This window comes from Salvia splendens, chromosome 8, assembly GCF_004379255.2.
Source record: "Salvia splendens isolate huo1 chromosome 8, SspV2, whole genome shotgun sequence".
NCBI classification, from domain to species: Eukaryota; Viridiplantae; Streptophyta; class Magnoliopsida; order Lamiales; family Lamiaceae; genus Salvia; species Salvia splendens.
Window position 1 is genome coordinate 26838894 of NC_056039.1, and position 15601 is coordinate 26854494.

The 15601-nt window shown below is 37.2% G+C and overlaps 1 protein-coding gene across 5 annotated transcripts; it reads right to left on the reverse strand.

Annotated features, from left to right (window-relative positions):
• Nucleotides 1-7199: 7199 nt before the first annotated feature.
• On the reverse strand, nucleotides 7200-12219 carry LOC121744901 (transcription factor MYB3R-2-like). 5 transcript variants are annotated; one of them, XM_042138600.1, is made up of 11 exons: nucleotides 11995-12219; nucleotides 11758-11880; nucleotides 11106-11245; nucleotides 10749-10815; nucleotides 10220-10277; nucleotides 9627-9721; nucleotides 9416-9519; nucleotides 8791-8919; nucleotides 7631-8699; nucleotides 7444-7488; nucleotides 7200-7355 (listed from the first exon to the last, which is right to left on the reverse strand). In XM_042138600.1, exons 3-9 carry the CDS (start codon nucleotides 11225-11227, stop codon nucleotides 7637-7639), a joined length of 1638 nt encoding a protein of 545 aa, XP_041994534.1. In that variant the 5' UTR covers nucleotides 11228-11245; nucleotides 11758-11880; nucleotides 11995-12219; the 3' UTR covers nucleotides 7200-7355; nucleotides 7444-7488; nucleotides 7631-7636. The 5 variants fall into 5 exon arrangements, with proteins under 5 accessions (XP_041994534.1, XP_041994529.1, XP_041994532.1 ...); XM_042138595.1 differs by having other exon boundaries at nucleotides 7444-7497; nucleotides 11995-12218; XM_042138598.1 differs by lacking the exon at nucleotides 11758-11880 and having other exon boundaries at nucleotides 7444-7497.
• Between the last annotated feature and the right edge of the window lie 3382 nt (nucleotides 12220-15601).

Below are 15601 nucleotides of genomic sequence, written 5' to 3' on the forward strand. Positions count from 1 at the left end.
AACTTGATCTCCATTGGAGTCTTGGATGCTGCGGGATATGCTTGCATGTTATCTGATGGAGTCATGAACATCGTCAAGGATGGTGAAATTGTCATGATGGCTGAAAGAAGAAGAAGTTTGTACTATCTAAAGGCAAATGTGATTTCTGGATCAGTAAATCTAGTGCAAACAATGGATCTGAGGACTTAGCATCTGAGACTTGGGCACCTAGGGGAGGCAGGAATCAAAGAGTTAGCTAAAAACGGCCTGATCAAGCTGGAAAATCCCAGTGAGCAGCTGGGATTATGTGAGCAATGTGTGCTCGGGAAAAGCAAGAAATTGCCCTTTGCAAGGGGCATCCACAGTTCAGCAGCTCCACTTGACTATGCCCACAGTGATTTGTGGGGGCCAGCTACACCAATCACATTGGGTGGAGGTAAATATTTTCTATCCATCATTGATGATTTTTCAAGGAAGCTGTGGGTGTTTATTTTGAAAGAAAAGTCAGAAACCTTTGTGAGGTTTAAAGAATGGTGTAGAGAAGTTGAAGTGGAAAAGGGTTGTTCACTGAAGTGCTTGAGAACTGACAATGGGTTAGAGTTCATTAGCAATGAGTTTGACTCTTTCTGCATAGAGACAGGGATGAGAAGGCACAGGACAGCTCCAGTCAATCCCCAGCAAAATGGAGTTGTTGAACGCATGAATAGAACCATCCTAGAGCGGGTTAGGTGCATGTTGTTTAGCTCTGGAATGCCTAAGAGGTTCTGGGGTGAGGCTGTCAGTATGACTGCAGTCCTCATTAATAGAAGTCCATCTTCGGCAATAGCATTTGATACTCCAGATCAAAAGTGGTATGGAAGGGTTGTGGACTACTCAAATGTGAGAGTTTTTGGTTGCATGGCTTATGCTCACATCAGGCAAAGCAAGCTGGAGCCAAGAGCTTTGAGATGTGTGATGATTGGATACCAGAAAGGAGTGAAGGGCTATAGGCTATGGTGTATAGAACCAGGGAATCAGAAGGTTCTTGTATCTAGAGATGTGCAGTTCGAAGAAAATAGAATGTCATTTCTGGAAAAGGCTCAGGATAGTGGGAGGTCATCTCACTTGAGGAAGGAGCCAGAGCATGAAAGAATAATGGAGATAGAGATGGTGATTTTAGAACCTGATGAGTCAGCTCAGGTGGAGGCTTCTGGAACTGACAGAGTTGCTGAGGCTGAACAGCAATCAAAGGCTCATGATGAACAAGAGGAGCCAAGCACTGATGCTTTGTATCCTGGGGAGGATCAGCAAGACCTAAACGATTATGTCCTAGCTAGAGACAGGATCAGAAGAGTCCCTAAACCATCAACCAGATACAGTGAGGCAGAGTACTTGCTCTATGCATTTTGTATTGCAGAGAATATTGAATATGCAGAGCCTGCAAGCTTCAAGGAGGCTATGAGGTCAAAGGAGAGCAAGCAGTGGATGGAAGCTATGATAGAGGAAATACAGTCTTTACTCAAGAATAAGACTTGGATACTTGTGAATAGATCATCCACACAAAGGCCAGTAAGTTGTAAATGGATATACAAGAAAAAGGTGGAGGCTGGGAACAAAATCAGATTTAAAGCAAGACTTGTGGCTAGAGGCTTCACACAGGAGGAGAGAATAGACTACAATGAGGTGTTTTCTCCAGTGGTGAAGCATGCCTCAATTCGAATTATACTGGTTGTAGTTACACAAAGAATCTGGCTTCTAGATCAACTTGATGTGAAGACAGCTTTTCTTCATGGAGATCTTGAAGAGACTATATATATGGATCAGCCAGAGGAATTTATGATACATGGCAGTGAGGATAAAGTGTGTCTGTTGAAAAAGAGCCTTTACAATTTAAAACAAGCAAGCAGGTAATGGCACATCAAATTTGATGAGCACATGCAGAAAATGGGATTTGTAAATTCCAAGTATGATAGTTGTGTTTACTTTAAATCTGATTCTGAGGGGCCAGCGGTGTATCTACTGTTGTATGTGGATGACATATTACTTGCTGGACCAGATAGGCAAGAGCTGGATAGAGTGAAACGATTGCTGAAAGAAGGCTTTGAAGTAAAAGATCTGGGAAGTGCGAGGAAGATACTGGGTATGGACATATTCAGAGACAGGGACAAGGGATTTTGTGGTTGTCTCAAGAAGACTACATCAAAAAGGTCATACAGAAGTATCAGATTGAAGGGAGCAAAACAACAACAGTTCCAATATCTCAGCAAATAAAATTATCTAAAGAGCAGTGTCCCAGAAACCAGCAAGAGGAGAGAGAGATGAGCCGAATACCTTACCCCAACATAGTGGGTAGTGTACATGATGATATGCACAAGGCCTGACATTTCTCATGCAGTGAGTGTAGTCAGTAGATACATGTCCTGTCCAGGGAAAGAGCATTGGTTAGCATTGAAGGGAATTCTCAGATATCTCAAGGGAACCTCTGATCTGGGAATTATGTTCAAAGTAGAAAATGAAGATAATGGAGATGCTCTTATGGGGTTTTGCGACTTAGATTATGCAGCTAACCTTGACAATAGGCGCTCGCAATCTGGATATATTTTTACTTTATTTTGATCTGCGGTGAGCTGGAAGTCCAATCTTCAGTCTGTAGTGGCTTTATCAACAACGGAGGCCGAGTATATAGCGTTCACTGAGGCCGTGAAGGAGAGTTTCTGGCTCAAAGGAATGGTTGCTGATTTTGGAGTAAAGCAAGAAAATGTTGCTATCAAGTGCGACAGTAATAGCGCAATTTGCCTCACAAAGCATCAGACTATTCATGAGCGGAGCAAACACATCGACGTGAGGTTACACTTCATTCAAGATGTGGTTGAGAAAGGTTCAGTCAGAATTGAGAAGGTAAGCACCGAACACAATGCAGCTGATGTACTTACAAAGGCCTTGCCAAAGTCTAATTTTCGACATTACTTAGATTTGGTTGGGGTGGTTCAGAATTTGTAAGTGAAAGGAGAAAGGTGGAGCTAGATGTATGGGATCCTTAGATCACTCAAGGTGGAGGATTTGTTAGTTTATTGAGCTGATCAAGGAGACATCGCGGTGAAGCTACAACTTGATCAAGGAGGCAAGCTGATCAAGAAAAAAAGGGTGATGCGACTTGATCAAGGAGTATAGATACAGCTTGACCAAGGAAAAGAGAAAGCAGTTTTCAAAAACTAGTCGTTGTGCTAAAAACGAGAGTGACCGTTGAATTAGCGGTTATAATAGAATTTGGAAGGCGGTTGAGCTGAATTGATCGAGCCTAATTCCTTTAAGTAGCGACGATGCTTCCACTCATTCAACAACAACAGAATTCAAGAGAGATAGAGTAGAAAGGAGAAGTTTTTCCAACTGTGCATTTGTGCTCTCGAAGCTAGGGGTGGCACGGTACAGTATACCGCACCGAAAATATCATACCGCATACAGTACCGCAAATTGCGGTATGAGAAAATGTCATACCTATACCTTACCGAATTTTTCGGTATACCGCATTGCGGTATACCGAAAATTCGGTATGTCAATATTTGAAAACCTTTACCTTACCGACATTGCGGTATACCGTACCGTGTTGCGGTATACCGCAAATCATACTTGTTTGATTTATAAATAATAAATATATTAAATATTATAATATTATAAATAATAAATATATTAAATATATATAATTATTAACGGTATATACCGCAATTTTGCGGTAAATACCGTAATTGCGGTATACCGCGGTATATGCAAAATTCATACCTTTGTCGTACCTTAATCTAACGGTAAGGTATCATACCGTACCGAAAAATGCGGTATTCTGAAAATGCGGTATTTTTGGTATTTTTTTGGTACGGTAAGTGCGGTATTTCGGTATATTTTGTCAGCCCTACTCGAAGCAAGTCGACTTCGAGCGAGTTGAGAGAGTTCTTTACTTGTAAATCTCCGAGAGAATAGAGTGTTCTTGTAAATCCTTTTGAGTGATCAATAAACACATACACTAGTTTTCTGCCCGTGGACGTAGGCCTAGAGCCGAACCACGTAATTGTTGTGTTTTTACTTTTCTTGTTGCAGTTTATTCAATCGTGCAACTGGTGTCTCACAACTATTCGATCGACATTCACAAGACTATTTCCATTAAAGAGATTGAAACCGACATGGAAAGATTGGTAGTGTTTGTGAGATAAATGGAAAGCACCGTTTTAAACTGCTGAAAATGGAACGGCCGATTCGTGGAGTGAGAAAGTGGATTTACTTAATTCAAATTAGAGCATCCACGATCGGAAGGATATCCCCACGGACAAACACTAAGACATCCCAAAAATCACCTCCTGACACGTCACTAGGATATCCCACCTCACTGCCACATTACTAGGACATCCCGCTACACAATAGTGGACAAGCACTAGGACATCCTGACAGACAAACACAATAATAAAAATTTACAAATTCACAAATACGCAATTACGGAATTAAAATTTCGACATGAATACGGGCGGAGAAAGAGCAATAATAATTTTATTAAATAAAAAAAGTAAAAGAGTACAATGCAACAAAAAAACAATTTAAACAAAGTACATGTTAGTATGCCTTGAATCTTTATAGTTTGTCGCTAGCCGAACAGGGGTCTCGCTAGTATGATATGTGTATGTTTTAGGCCTTTATTTTCGACGATCGTTGTGCATGATAATACATGCATTAGTCGGTCTGTGGTGCAAATAAAATGAAGTGCAACAAGCTGGATATATAGAGTTGAAATTAAAAAAAAATAAAAATCGAAAAAAAATTAATTTTTTTTTTTAAATCGAAAAATGCTCTCGTCTATCGACCGCCCACAATAGCGGACGGATGAGAGGACGGACGTCCGCTTTATCCGATGGACGACCTCTCCTCCGTCTGGCTCGTCCGTCGGGCGCTCGTCGGTCGCAATAGTGGACGAGCGCGACGGACGAGCGGCTCGCCGATCGCTCGTCCACTATTGTGGATGCTCTATGCTATCAGAATTGTGTATGGAGCATACTCCCATCTCCTTCCTTTCCATATTAATAAAGTCATTTTTCTATTTTAAATTTTTTTAATATAATTGAATTATTTTTATTTTTTTCTAAAAAAGTATATCATTTAAAGTGGGACGGATGGAGTACATGTTACATGCCTACGTCAAGTATCAACTAGAGACTTAGAACAAGAATTAGAATAAGATAAGTAAAAGTGGAAATGGATTTGTCCCACATCTAACATGAAACTAATGGGGGAAGAAGAAATTGTTATAAATTGTGATAAATGGCTTGCCTAAGCTTGAAAATTTTGTATTTGGTTTATGTAGTCCACCAACTAAAATCCCAAAAAAAACTCAAATTAGTTTACATTTTATTATTTTATTTAGTTTTTATTTGAAGAACCGATTACGTGACCGGTTATAACCATTCTAATAGAATGCTTTTTGGTACACCGTCCTGCCCTTATTTTGCTTCAGATATTTTATTGGTTAATCGACCGAATATCCAGGCGCCTAAAAGTTAGATATAGATATTTCTGTCTAAAAGAATTTAAAAGGTAATAGCACCTAATAAGTGATAATTAGGGTTGTTATTTTTTGAGTAGACACGAACATATAGAAAATTAATGTGTTAGTGTCAAGTTATTGTATTCATGGTATTAACGGATTGCCAAATAAAAATAATTTTATTAGACATAATTTAAAAAAATACTAATTTAAAATTTTAACTAATCATACTTTATTCATTCAAGTGTATTATTTATAATTTTTTTATCAAATTAAAGAATATTATAACAACCTTAAATCTAAGATGCATATTAATCAATAGTTAATGGCTAATGGTTAGTCAACTTATAAGTTTATTAATCAAAATTATTGGTTATTGGCATTAGCCAATTAATGCCTTGAAGTTAATTTTAATAAATAATGTTCTTATTGCCTAATTAAGTTGACAAGCTTCTGCATTACATTTTATAATTATGAATTAAAATGTAAATATTTTAATTGATTAAAATTGGGTAGTACACACATAATCATGTGTATCACTATAACAACTAGGCATCTCAAATGGATATCGGGAATTGGATACGCGATATCCGAACCCGAAATATCGGGTAATTGGATACTCGAAACCCGATTTAAAATCGGGTTTGGGTATAGGATTTTTGGGTATCGGGTATACCCGAATTACCGAAATTTTTAATTTTTTAAAATTTAAAAAATTATGTATTTATTTTAGTATTTAAAAAATTCATATGTATTCCCAAAATCCTTCACTCTTAAATTTTATTTCTACTAATTTGTAGTAATTTTTTTATCTTAAACTCAAACTACTTCAAGTTTGTATCAAATTCGAACTACAAGTTTGTATTTTTAAAATTTTGTAGTTAATTTTCTTTAAAAAATATAAAAAAAATCCACAATCGGGACTGGATACCCGAGTCGGGTATCTGGGTAGCCGAAATCATTTTCAGATCGGGTATCAAATATTAGATTTTGAAAATTCGAGATCGGGTACCGAATTTGACAGGCCTAACAACTATCTTGCTAAATTTTGATTGGTTAGCATCACATTACCTAATATTTTAGTTCTTCATTTGTTTTTTTTACCTAATTTAGTTGATGGGATGTCGTTCCAATCGCAAATAAGGTTGCCCGAATTTGAGGAATACGAATTAAATAGAATTTCGGTGTGCGTCTTAGTTATTTAGTACTATATTATAACTAGCCATGAAAAAAACTATGGCCCTCGAAATATAATTCTAATATTATATGGCACATTTGATCATGTCAAGATAGAAATTTGCTAACTACTAAGGATAACCAGAAATCCAGCCAGGAAGGAATAATAAGAGGGGATAGAAAGGATTTCACTTAGTACAAAAACAGAACACTTAAAGACAATATACAAATCATATGAATTTATCAATCATATTGATTGTTTATTTTTATTCATTAATATGTGGAGTGTTTAATAGAGTAATATATTTAATGAATAAATTTATTCATCGATAGCTATCATAAAAATCATACATCTATCAGAATACAAATTATAAAAATATATCAATATAAAAATTATTATTTATTAATTATTTATTGTCATTTATTCAAAATATATTAAAGCAATAAGTTTATTTATTTTATGAACTATACCTATTAAAATAATACTAGTAATTATTTTATACTCCTAAATCATATCAATATACTATTAATTATATTATTCCTCATATTGATTTGTTATATATCATAGAAAAGATTTTTCAACAAGTTGGTTGAAAGAACAAGATATATATTTGGAAAAAGAAAAATTCATAGGACTTATTGTATTTGTAGTCTTTATTCTTTCCACCTCACGCCTCGAATTACTTGTCTTGTTCCGGCTCTGTTAACAAAGATATCCATTTGATTGTATTAGACTAATAGAGCATAATGTTTGAATTAAGCATACAAGAGGAGGTTACACATAGTACCTGGCTTCACTCACAAGATTGTTTCTTTGATGGCACACTGATTGCCTGCAACATCTAACAGAAATAGCACCAGTTATTGATCTAACTTGAGTCTCTTTTTGGTATTGTTTTATGAAATGGAAGAATATCAACAATTCATGTAGCAGTATCATTAATAAAATAAATAGCTGGATTTATTATAACTCACTCTTTTTCAGGGTGCCAAGACTATCTTTTTATCAGATCTGAGTTGTGATGATCCTGGAGTGTAACATTTTACAGAGCTCGAATCCCACTCTAAATCGAATGAATGTTCGAGCCGTCTTTCCACAGCTTGTCCTATAACTGATGAATCAGATCCGGTGTCGTGACAAGGCAACCAACCTCTCTCACTCGTCAAATTTGAGCAGCCAGCAGCGTGCATCGAAGTGCTAGAGCAAATTCCACTAGCTGCTTCTCGATATGTTTTCCTCCGTATGATTGAAGGCGTATTTCTGTAACTTATGGCTGAACTCTTCAGTATGGATTCTGGACTAGAGATAGACAGTGCCAGGTTAATGGGGTAGGAACTAACGAGCTGATAACTAGCATGTTCAGTTTTAATATCGGAACCATTCGGACGAGAAGGATCATAACATGACAATCCACTCCCCTCATCAGCCAATAGAGGTGATTGACAGATCCTCCTTTTCTTGATCTTTTTACTATTGTCAATGTATCCACACACTGAGAGACTTAAAACGGTATCAACAGGTGAGTAATCACAACTTCCATCTGTTACACACGGGCTGTCTCTAGACATCTGAGTAGATGTAAACACTTTTGCATTTGTAGGGACGCTATCCAGAGCATCTTCTCTAACATCATTCAACGAGTTGGTTGACTTGTTATATGATCCGACTCTATTGCAGATGCCATTGAAACAACTGCTACTTATACTGGTGGGCGGGGAACCAAAATGAACACCGTTTGTACTCACTTTCTCATAAGATCTGCAGGAATCCAGCAGTGCAGGTTTTGCCTGTGCATGATCTGCAGGAAATTTAGTATTGCCAAATGCCATGATTGTAGAACAGGAACCATCACTCTTCTGAGTGACCTTCTGGTCTGGATTAGGCGATATTGTACCACTTTCAGCTTGCAGTTTTTCTTCTTCATTATTGAAGATATTCAGATATGAACTTCCCTGCGATTCCATTGCCAATATAGGAGGCGAATTCATATCAGGCCTCTTCTTAACCGAGCAATTCCAGTGGTTTTTTATAGCATTGTCAGTCCTGCAGTACCAACCATTTGCTAAGAGATCATGAAGAGCCAATAAACATGTTAAATTCCTAGTGTGCAGATATGAAACCTTGAAACAGATACCTTCCAGGGAGAAACTTCGCGATTTCTGCCCATTTGTTACCAAGTAGTTGATGGTAGTGTCTTAAAGTTTCTTCCTCCTCTTTCGTCCATGCATCTTTCTTGATTGCCGGATCCAAGTGATTATGCCACCTGGATACTTATGTAGGGCAAATCAGAAGACGAAGAAATATCCTTTACAACAATAAGCACACAAATAACAGATCACAGTAACGCTTGTAGAAAAACACTGCAAGACAGTAAAAAGCACTTTTAACTGTTCGGATAAACCTGCACGAGCTATTCATCAAGATACACGTTAACTCGATACATAAAATTTCCATTCTGCATTGCTGTCAAGACAAAGTATTGTTCCAGACCAAATACTTTGGATGACCGTTGAATCGACTAGAAAGGATGAAGAGGCATGCCAGTGATCTAATTATACTTATATAAAACAAGCTAATTAAACATACTTCCAAATAGTTCATTTCGTTTGTAGAAGAGTACTAACACTTAAAAACCTATTAAGTTGAAACAGGTAAACTGAAAACATATCTAAGAGATAATCAGAGGCTAATTGAAGAAATGTTTAATAGACCTATAGATTATAACATCAAAAATCAAGAAGAATATGCAGACAAATCACCTTTCCCGACACTGCTTTCCATTTCGACCATGTACAAAGTTTGCAATATATGACCATTTCTTAGTACCATACTTCACAACAAACTCAATAACACGATCATCCTCCTGAAGAGTGAGAGAAAAGAAACCAATATTGTATAAGAATCGGATGCTTAGTTAGATATTTATGTTACACATAAATTATAGCAATAAATGAGAAAAAAAAAACATACCTCCTTTGTCCAAGGGCTTTTTCTGAGGTCTGGGTTCAAAACCTTCTGCCAACGGTGCAAGCACTGAACATCTGTTCTTCCAGGCATGCATTCAGCTGCACGAGAAAATATCAATTGGTCAACAATGCGAGAGTGACAGCTGATCAGAAACTATAATCTCTAGATTCTCTACGACACATGCACATCATGAAGCGACAATGATATGAAATAAAAGCTATTTAAAGATTAGGAGATGATGTTGAAACTCAAATATAGCAGCATAACATGCACCAGATTCAAAACCATCTTTTGTTGGCTTCCATATTTTAAATTTGAACCGATAAGACAAGACAGTAGATAACATAGTATTATTAGAATATATAACATTTTTCACAGGCCAAATTGATCTTTACAACTTAACAAGGAGAAGAAGCAGAGAACATTGACAGTCCATAAGGCAAAGATGTATTCAAACGGTACAAGTTTACCAGAAAGCAATATAATCCAATGAATAAAGAATGAGATTCAGTAAAGAGGCATCAAAGACGGGCCAAATATGTTTAAGAAAGTTATTGCAAAGTAACTAGCTTGAAAACACTACATTGCATACTCACATATTTTTTTCCAGTTCTTGGCATTGAACTTCTGCACTACTTCAGTAAGCCTCTTATCCTGCAAAATCATAGTATATCATTATCTCAGAAGAATAAGAAACAAACTCTGTTGATGTGAGCACTAAATTCCAGTATAACTCAAAACAAGTCATCATTTAATAACACAAATGTTCCTTATTCTAGATTAAGGACTTTCCCTAGTTAAACATATTCAAAACATATGTTTAATGAAAGATACTTATCTTTCCAATAATTTAACAATAAGTTAGCGAAAAATTACTCAAATTGTCAGATGTGGTATAGACAATTTTATAACCGCACCAAGAAAACCAAACAAATTATGATACAATCCAATATAAATCAGATCATGAGCAGATTCAGCACTGTAATACAGCAATGTGGCAAAACTACTATTTGTATGTAATATCCCTGAACAAAGAAGTTAAAAGAAGGGCAGATTTTATAACCGAGTTGATTCCATGTTCACATCAAATAGGGTTTAGTCACATATCATAAAGTAGATGCTTACCTCATCATCTGTCCAGCCTGCTTGGGAGGAACGTTTGGTTGGATGGGAACATCCTCGGACACTTAAACTACAAACAAAAAAAAAACAAAATATAACGTAATAAAGATAAGAGAGAGAATCTTGTCATAAGTTTTCAATTTTTCATTCACCATCTTCCTGATATCATTGCCCCCACCATGAACTACCCAATTACATAGCCGAGAACACAGAAAAGCCACTTCTCAAATTATCATACTGCATCATATTGCAGAATACCCTCTGCCATTCACAAATACTAAGTACTAATGACTAAAGAATAATTTTGAGCCAATGACGTAAATTCTGAATATCAGTAACACAAAATGGATGAATGCATACCCAGAATCAGAAGATCTTGGAGTCACAACACCAGAACTGCTGTCAGAAAATGATGAGTATGAAGCAAATCCAACTTCTTTTGTTGATTCAGGTGTACGTATCTCCTTTCTTGCTCGGATCATGACTTCCTTGTCAGTCGACTATCAATATTCAGCAAAAAATATTAAAATAGCTTTCACTAACAAAACAATTAGAATCAGGAGTGCATCCACAAACATCCATCAAATCTTTAAAAAAGTTACACACCCATTACCCTCGCGCATTTGCATGGGCAGTGTGCTAGTTATGAAAAGAAGAAACACCGGCGTACTAGTTATAAAGAGGAAAAACTAAGAACTTTACCATAGAAACATGTAGATAGGCTATCATTGCATCAAGGTTCTACTTTGACATCCATATGCTATTTATGGGAAACAAAAAAAACAAATAATAAACCGCAACGAATGCAACATTTTACACACTAGACTGGCATGAAATACAGAGAGCAAATCAAGCTCAGATGCTCACAAACAAAAGAGTGGGAAGTGAGAAAACAATCAAATGCCCCACGAATTAACAAATCACGGAGTAGATGATTGAGTAATGACGAATATTCAACTTGTGCTGAACTAATTGATCACAATTTTCAATCAGATTAAGAACAATACGAAACCTAGAAATGGCAATTCATCGAGCTACAATCGGCACCGACAGCCAGTTCGAAGACGAAATGCATAGCAATGAACAAGTGATAATCAATGCGGAGAGTGAGATAAATACGTGCCACGATCTGTAACTGTAAATCAAGCAGCAACAAAAACGTAAGGAGCTCTTAAGAATCCGCAAAGAGAGGGGGGGGGGGAAGGAATAAGGAAAACATAGAAATAAAACAGGAAAGCAGCGGCATTACGCGTTAGAGAAGAGGAATGAGCTGCGCCTGCGGAGTTAGGGTTGAAACGGTGGCGAAAAAGAAGGAAGAGTGCATAGAGACGATGGCATTGGCGGAGGAGTAGCGGGAAACTCCCAAGATTCAATTTGACAGCTAAGAAGAGAGAGAGGGGGAGAGAAAGAGGGGATTTCTGCTCTGCATTTCAAACAAGGATTGTAGACCGCCAGTTTTTCCTTCTTTAACGGGTTTTTTTTAATAGAATATTTGCAGAGAATCTAGAAGTCAATGTGGTTCAGATTCATATACTGATTAAGAATATACTATTTTGATGGATTAAGAAAATCTAAGGAAATTGAATTTAAACTATTTGGCAAACAATCCTTTTCGCTCGAAAAGATTTAATTGCAATATAATTGGATTTGTTTCCTTCGTTATCGTATTACACCAAACTGTGTTAAGATGTTGGAATGTAAATATAGATTAATAATGTAATTTCATAAAATTGAATCTTTGATTCTGTCAAACTGCGTTGACTGGATTTAGATTTGAACACACATCTAATTCAAGCGAAAAAAAATAGCAACGTTGAGGTGGGGGCCCAATTGAGCGACAACTTTCAAAGTGAGGTGGTGACAGCTCCGCTCCTCGAGGAAACTCGTGGGTTCGGACATATTGAAGAATCGGTCGGCACATCCACCATGTTCATCATCGGCCCACCTCCACTGATGCATCGGATTCCTGCTCGAATGCCAAACTACTTACTTGGCTTGAAACAATCATAAAAGTTTAAAGTTGTGAGAGTTTTTTTTCATGCATAAAGGAGCAGACTCAAGCCATCAGAACTTGCGAGCGAGAAGTCTAAAATACAGAGAAGAAAAACAGCTAAAATATACAAGCAAAACAACTAAGCTAACCTAAAGGAAAAGCCAACAAAGCTAATCTACGAGAAAACTAACACGATCAAAAAAACAAACCACCAAGCATAAACGAGCAAAGACTCATCACAAGCACCTACATTTAGAGCATGGAGCAAACACCCACATATATGTTATGTTTGTAGGAGGAAAACCAAAAACCAAGCTGAAGTCAAAGAAGTCATGCTCAATCACTTATTATTCCTTGCACTCGTCCACCCCTTAATTTCACCTAAGTTATCAGACAAAACATGAAAATCCAAATTTTCTTATCAAATCCTCTAAATGGAGGATCACACCAGCATAAAAATATTCCCTCTGTCCCATAAAAATATGGGCAATGGGCATGGCACGGAAATTAAGATAAAATTGGTGAAGTAAGAGCGAGGAGGGGAATGATAGTTAAGTAGTGTTAGTGGATAGTGAACTTATATTATTAAATTGATATAATTGTCCAAAAATGGAATGCACATATTTTTATGGGACAGATGAAAATGCAAAGTGCACACATTATTATTGGATGAAGGAAGTAATAAGTTACATCTACGAGACTGATGTTTTGTAGATATACAAATAACTGCGCTTAGTGTTGCCCACGGTTCGGAACCGGACGGTTCCTGTTTGGTCCAAGGCGGAACCGGAACCGGACCGTGAGGCTATTTCACGGTTTCGGTTTCGGTTCGAAAACCGGCGGTTCCGGTTCGGAACCGGCGGTTTCGCGGTTTGATTATTATTTTATTTTTTTTTAAATTTGAAATTTGGATTTATACAACAAATTGGAACAAGACAATGTATAATTCAAATAGAAATACGACGAATAAGGAGAAAATGATATCAATTTTATTGAGTTTGAGTTGTAACGGACAACAATACATTACAATTTACACTACATATACATCTACAACTACAAGTATACAACATACAACAATGTAATATAATTTACAAGTGTCGTCGGACTCGGAACGTAAATAAAAAAAACATGAAATGGGGGGAAATTTTGAAAATGGCTTGAGCTCAACTTAAACTTTCAAAGTTAAACTTTTCAAATTTAAGTTGAGTTGCCTACGTATCCACAATTTTATTGAGGAATCAAAGCCCACGTAGTCTCTCTTACCTTGCTTACCTATTTGGTCGGCCGTGCTCGCCGTTCACCGCCCCCCCGTCATTGCTATTGTTGAGTGCTCTCGCTTCTGACCTCGTCATCGCCATCGGAGGAAAATTCTTCACCATCACTCTCTACACGGAAGTTGAAATCCGGCTCTTGTGCTCTCATGTCTGCCTTTGCCCAATCATCAAGTAGCATAGTGGCTTCCATGTTCTTGGCGGAGAGATTGCTCCTTTTGTCGTCTAGGACACAACCGCCGACACTAAAAGCTTGCTCAACGGCGACGGTGGAAGCGGGAACGGCGAAAATCTCCTTAGCCATGATGGATAGTATCTAAACTCTTTGTCATGTATTCCCCACCAATTAAGGACGTCAATTTGTTGAGTAGGAGGACAAGCATCTTGAAAAATAGAGCGCGATTCCAAATATATATCTAACTCACTAGTCGCTCTAGTCCTATTGGTTGTAGTACCGTATAGATCTTGCAATTGTGATACTACGTCTGGATCAATCATGACATTGCTAAACTCCCCGCCACCAAAATCAAATGTGGAAGGACTAGATGGAGCACGTACCTGGTGAGCGGTGTTATAGCGCATTTCATATTCCGCACAGAGAGCACGAAGTGCACTATCTAACCTTAGTTTGATTTCATCAACATCCGGAATACTTAGTTCGAAGCATTCTCGTCTTGTCAAGCCCATTTCGCGGAGTTGAGAAAAATCCAAATCGTGCAAACAACCATAGTACATGTCTAAAATTTTACAAACACCATGCAACTTCCACTTTGGATCCAAGCATTTTGCAATCAAAAACACATTTGGAATACGGGCAAAATATTTTAACCACTTTTCAACCATATAAAACAAAATTGTCCTCAACTCAATGAATTGAGTATTTTTTACACATGTTTTAAAACCAATTGCCACATACATGCAATGCTCCAAAACGCGCACAGAAGTAGGATAATAAACACTGGATAACTCAACAGTGGCATTTTTGAAAGCGCGGAATAATCGAAACAAATCCATGTTGTGGTCCCAACAAGCGAGTATCAAAATCAAATCAGAAGGAACATGAGGACAACTTCTAAAAAAATCACATAAATACTCAATGTGGTTCAAAGTCGACTCCAACATATCATACGTCGAGTTCCAACAAGTTGAAACATCCAAACGAAAGTTGGTGTACCTGCATTGCTTACTATGACAATATCTCTTCCAAGCTCTACCAATAGGAGCTTTGTTATGAATTAACTTCACAGCAGTTCTAATAGGATCAACATACTTTTGCCACAAATCGATCGAATCTTGAACACACAAATTCAAAATATGGGCAATACATCGCACATGAAAATATTTGTCATCAATAACAGGAGAACATGCACTGATTAGTTCATCTATGCTAGCAGTGTTAGCGCTAGCATTGTCAAAACCAATGGAAAAAAATTTATTGATCAATTGAAATTCATTCAAAACTTGAATGGTCAATTGAGCAATTGCTTGTGCAGTGTGTGGTGCGGGAAATTCCCGAAATGCAATCAAACGTTTGTTTAAAGTCCAACTGTGATCAACAAAATGCGCAGTGATGCCCATATACGAATTTTTGC

What these genes read in the sequence shown, in the direction of transcription:
- LOC121744901 (XM_042138598.1), bottom strand. Translation starts at nt 11,227, where the DNA reads ATGATCCGAGCAAGAAAGGAGATACGTACACCTGAATCAACAAAAGAA. An exon ending in CAGGCTGGACAGATGATGAG is followed by an intron (nt 10,278 to 10,748) that starts GTAAGCATCTAC and finishes ATGATTTTGCAG; the next exon opens with GATAAGAGGCTTACTGAAGT. An exon ending in GGAAAGCAGTGTCGGGAAAG is followed by an intron (nt 8,920 to 9,415) that starts GTGATTTGTCTG and finishes ATAAGTATCCAG; the next exon opens with GTGGCATAATCACTTGGATC.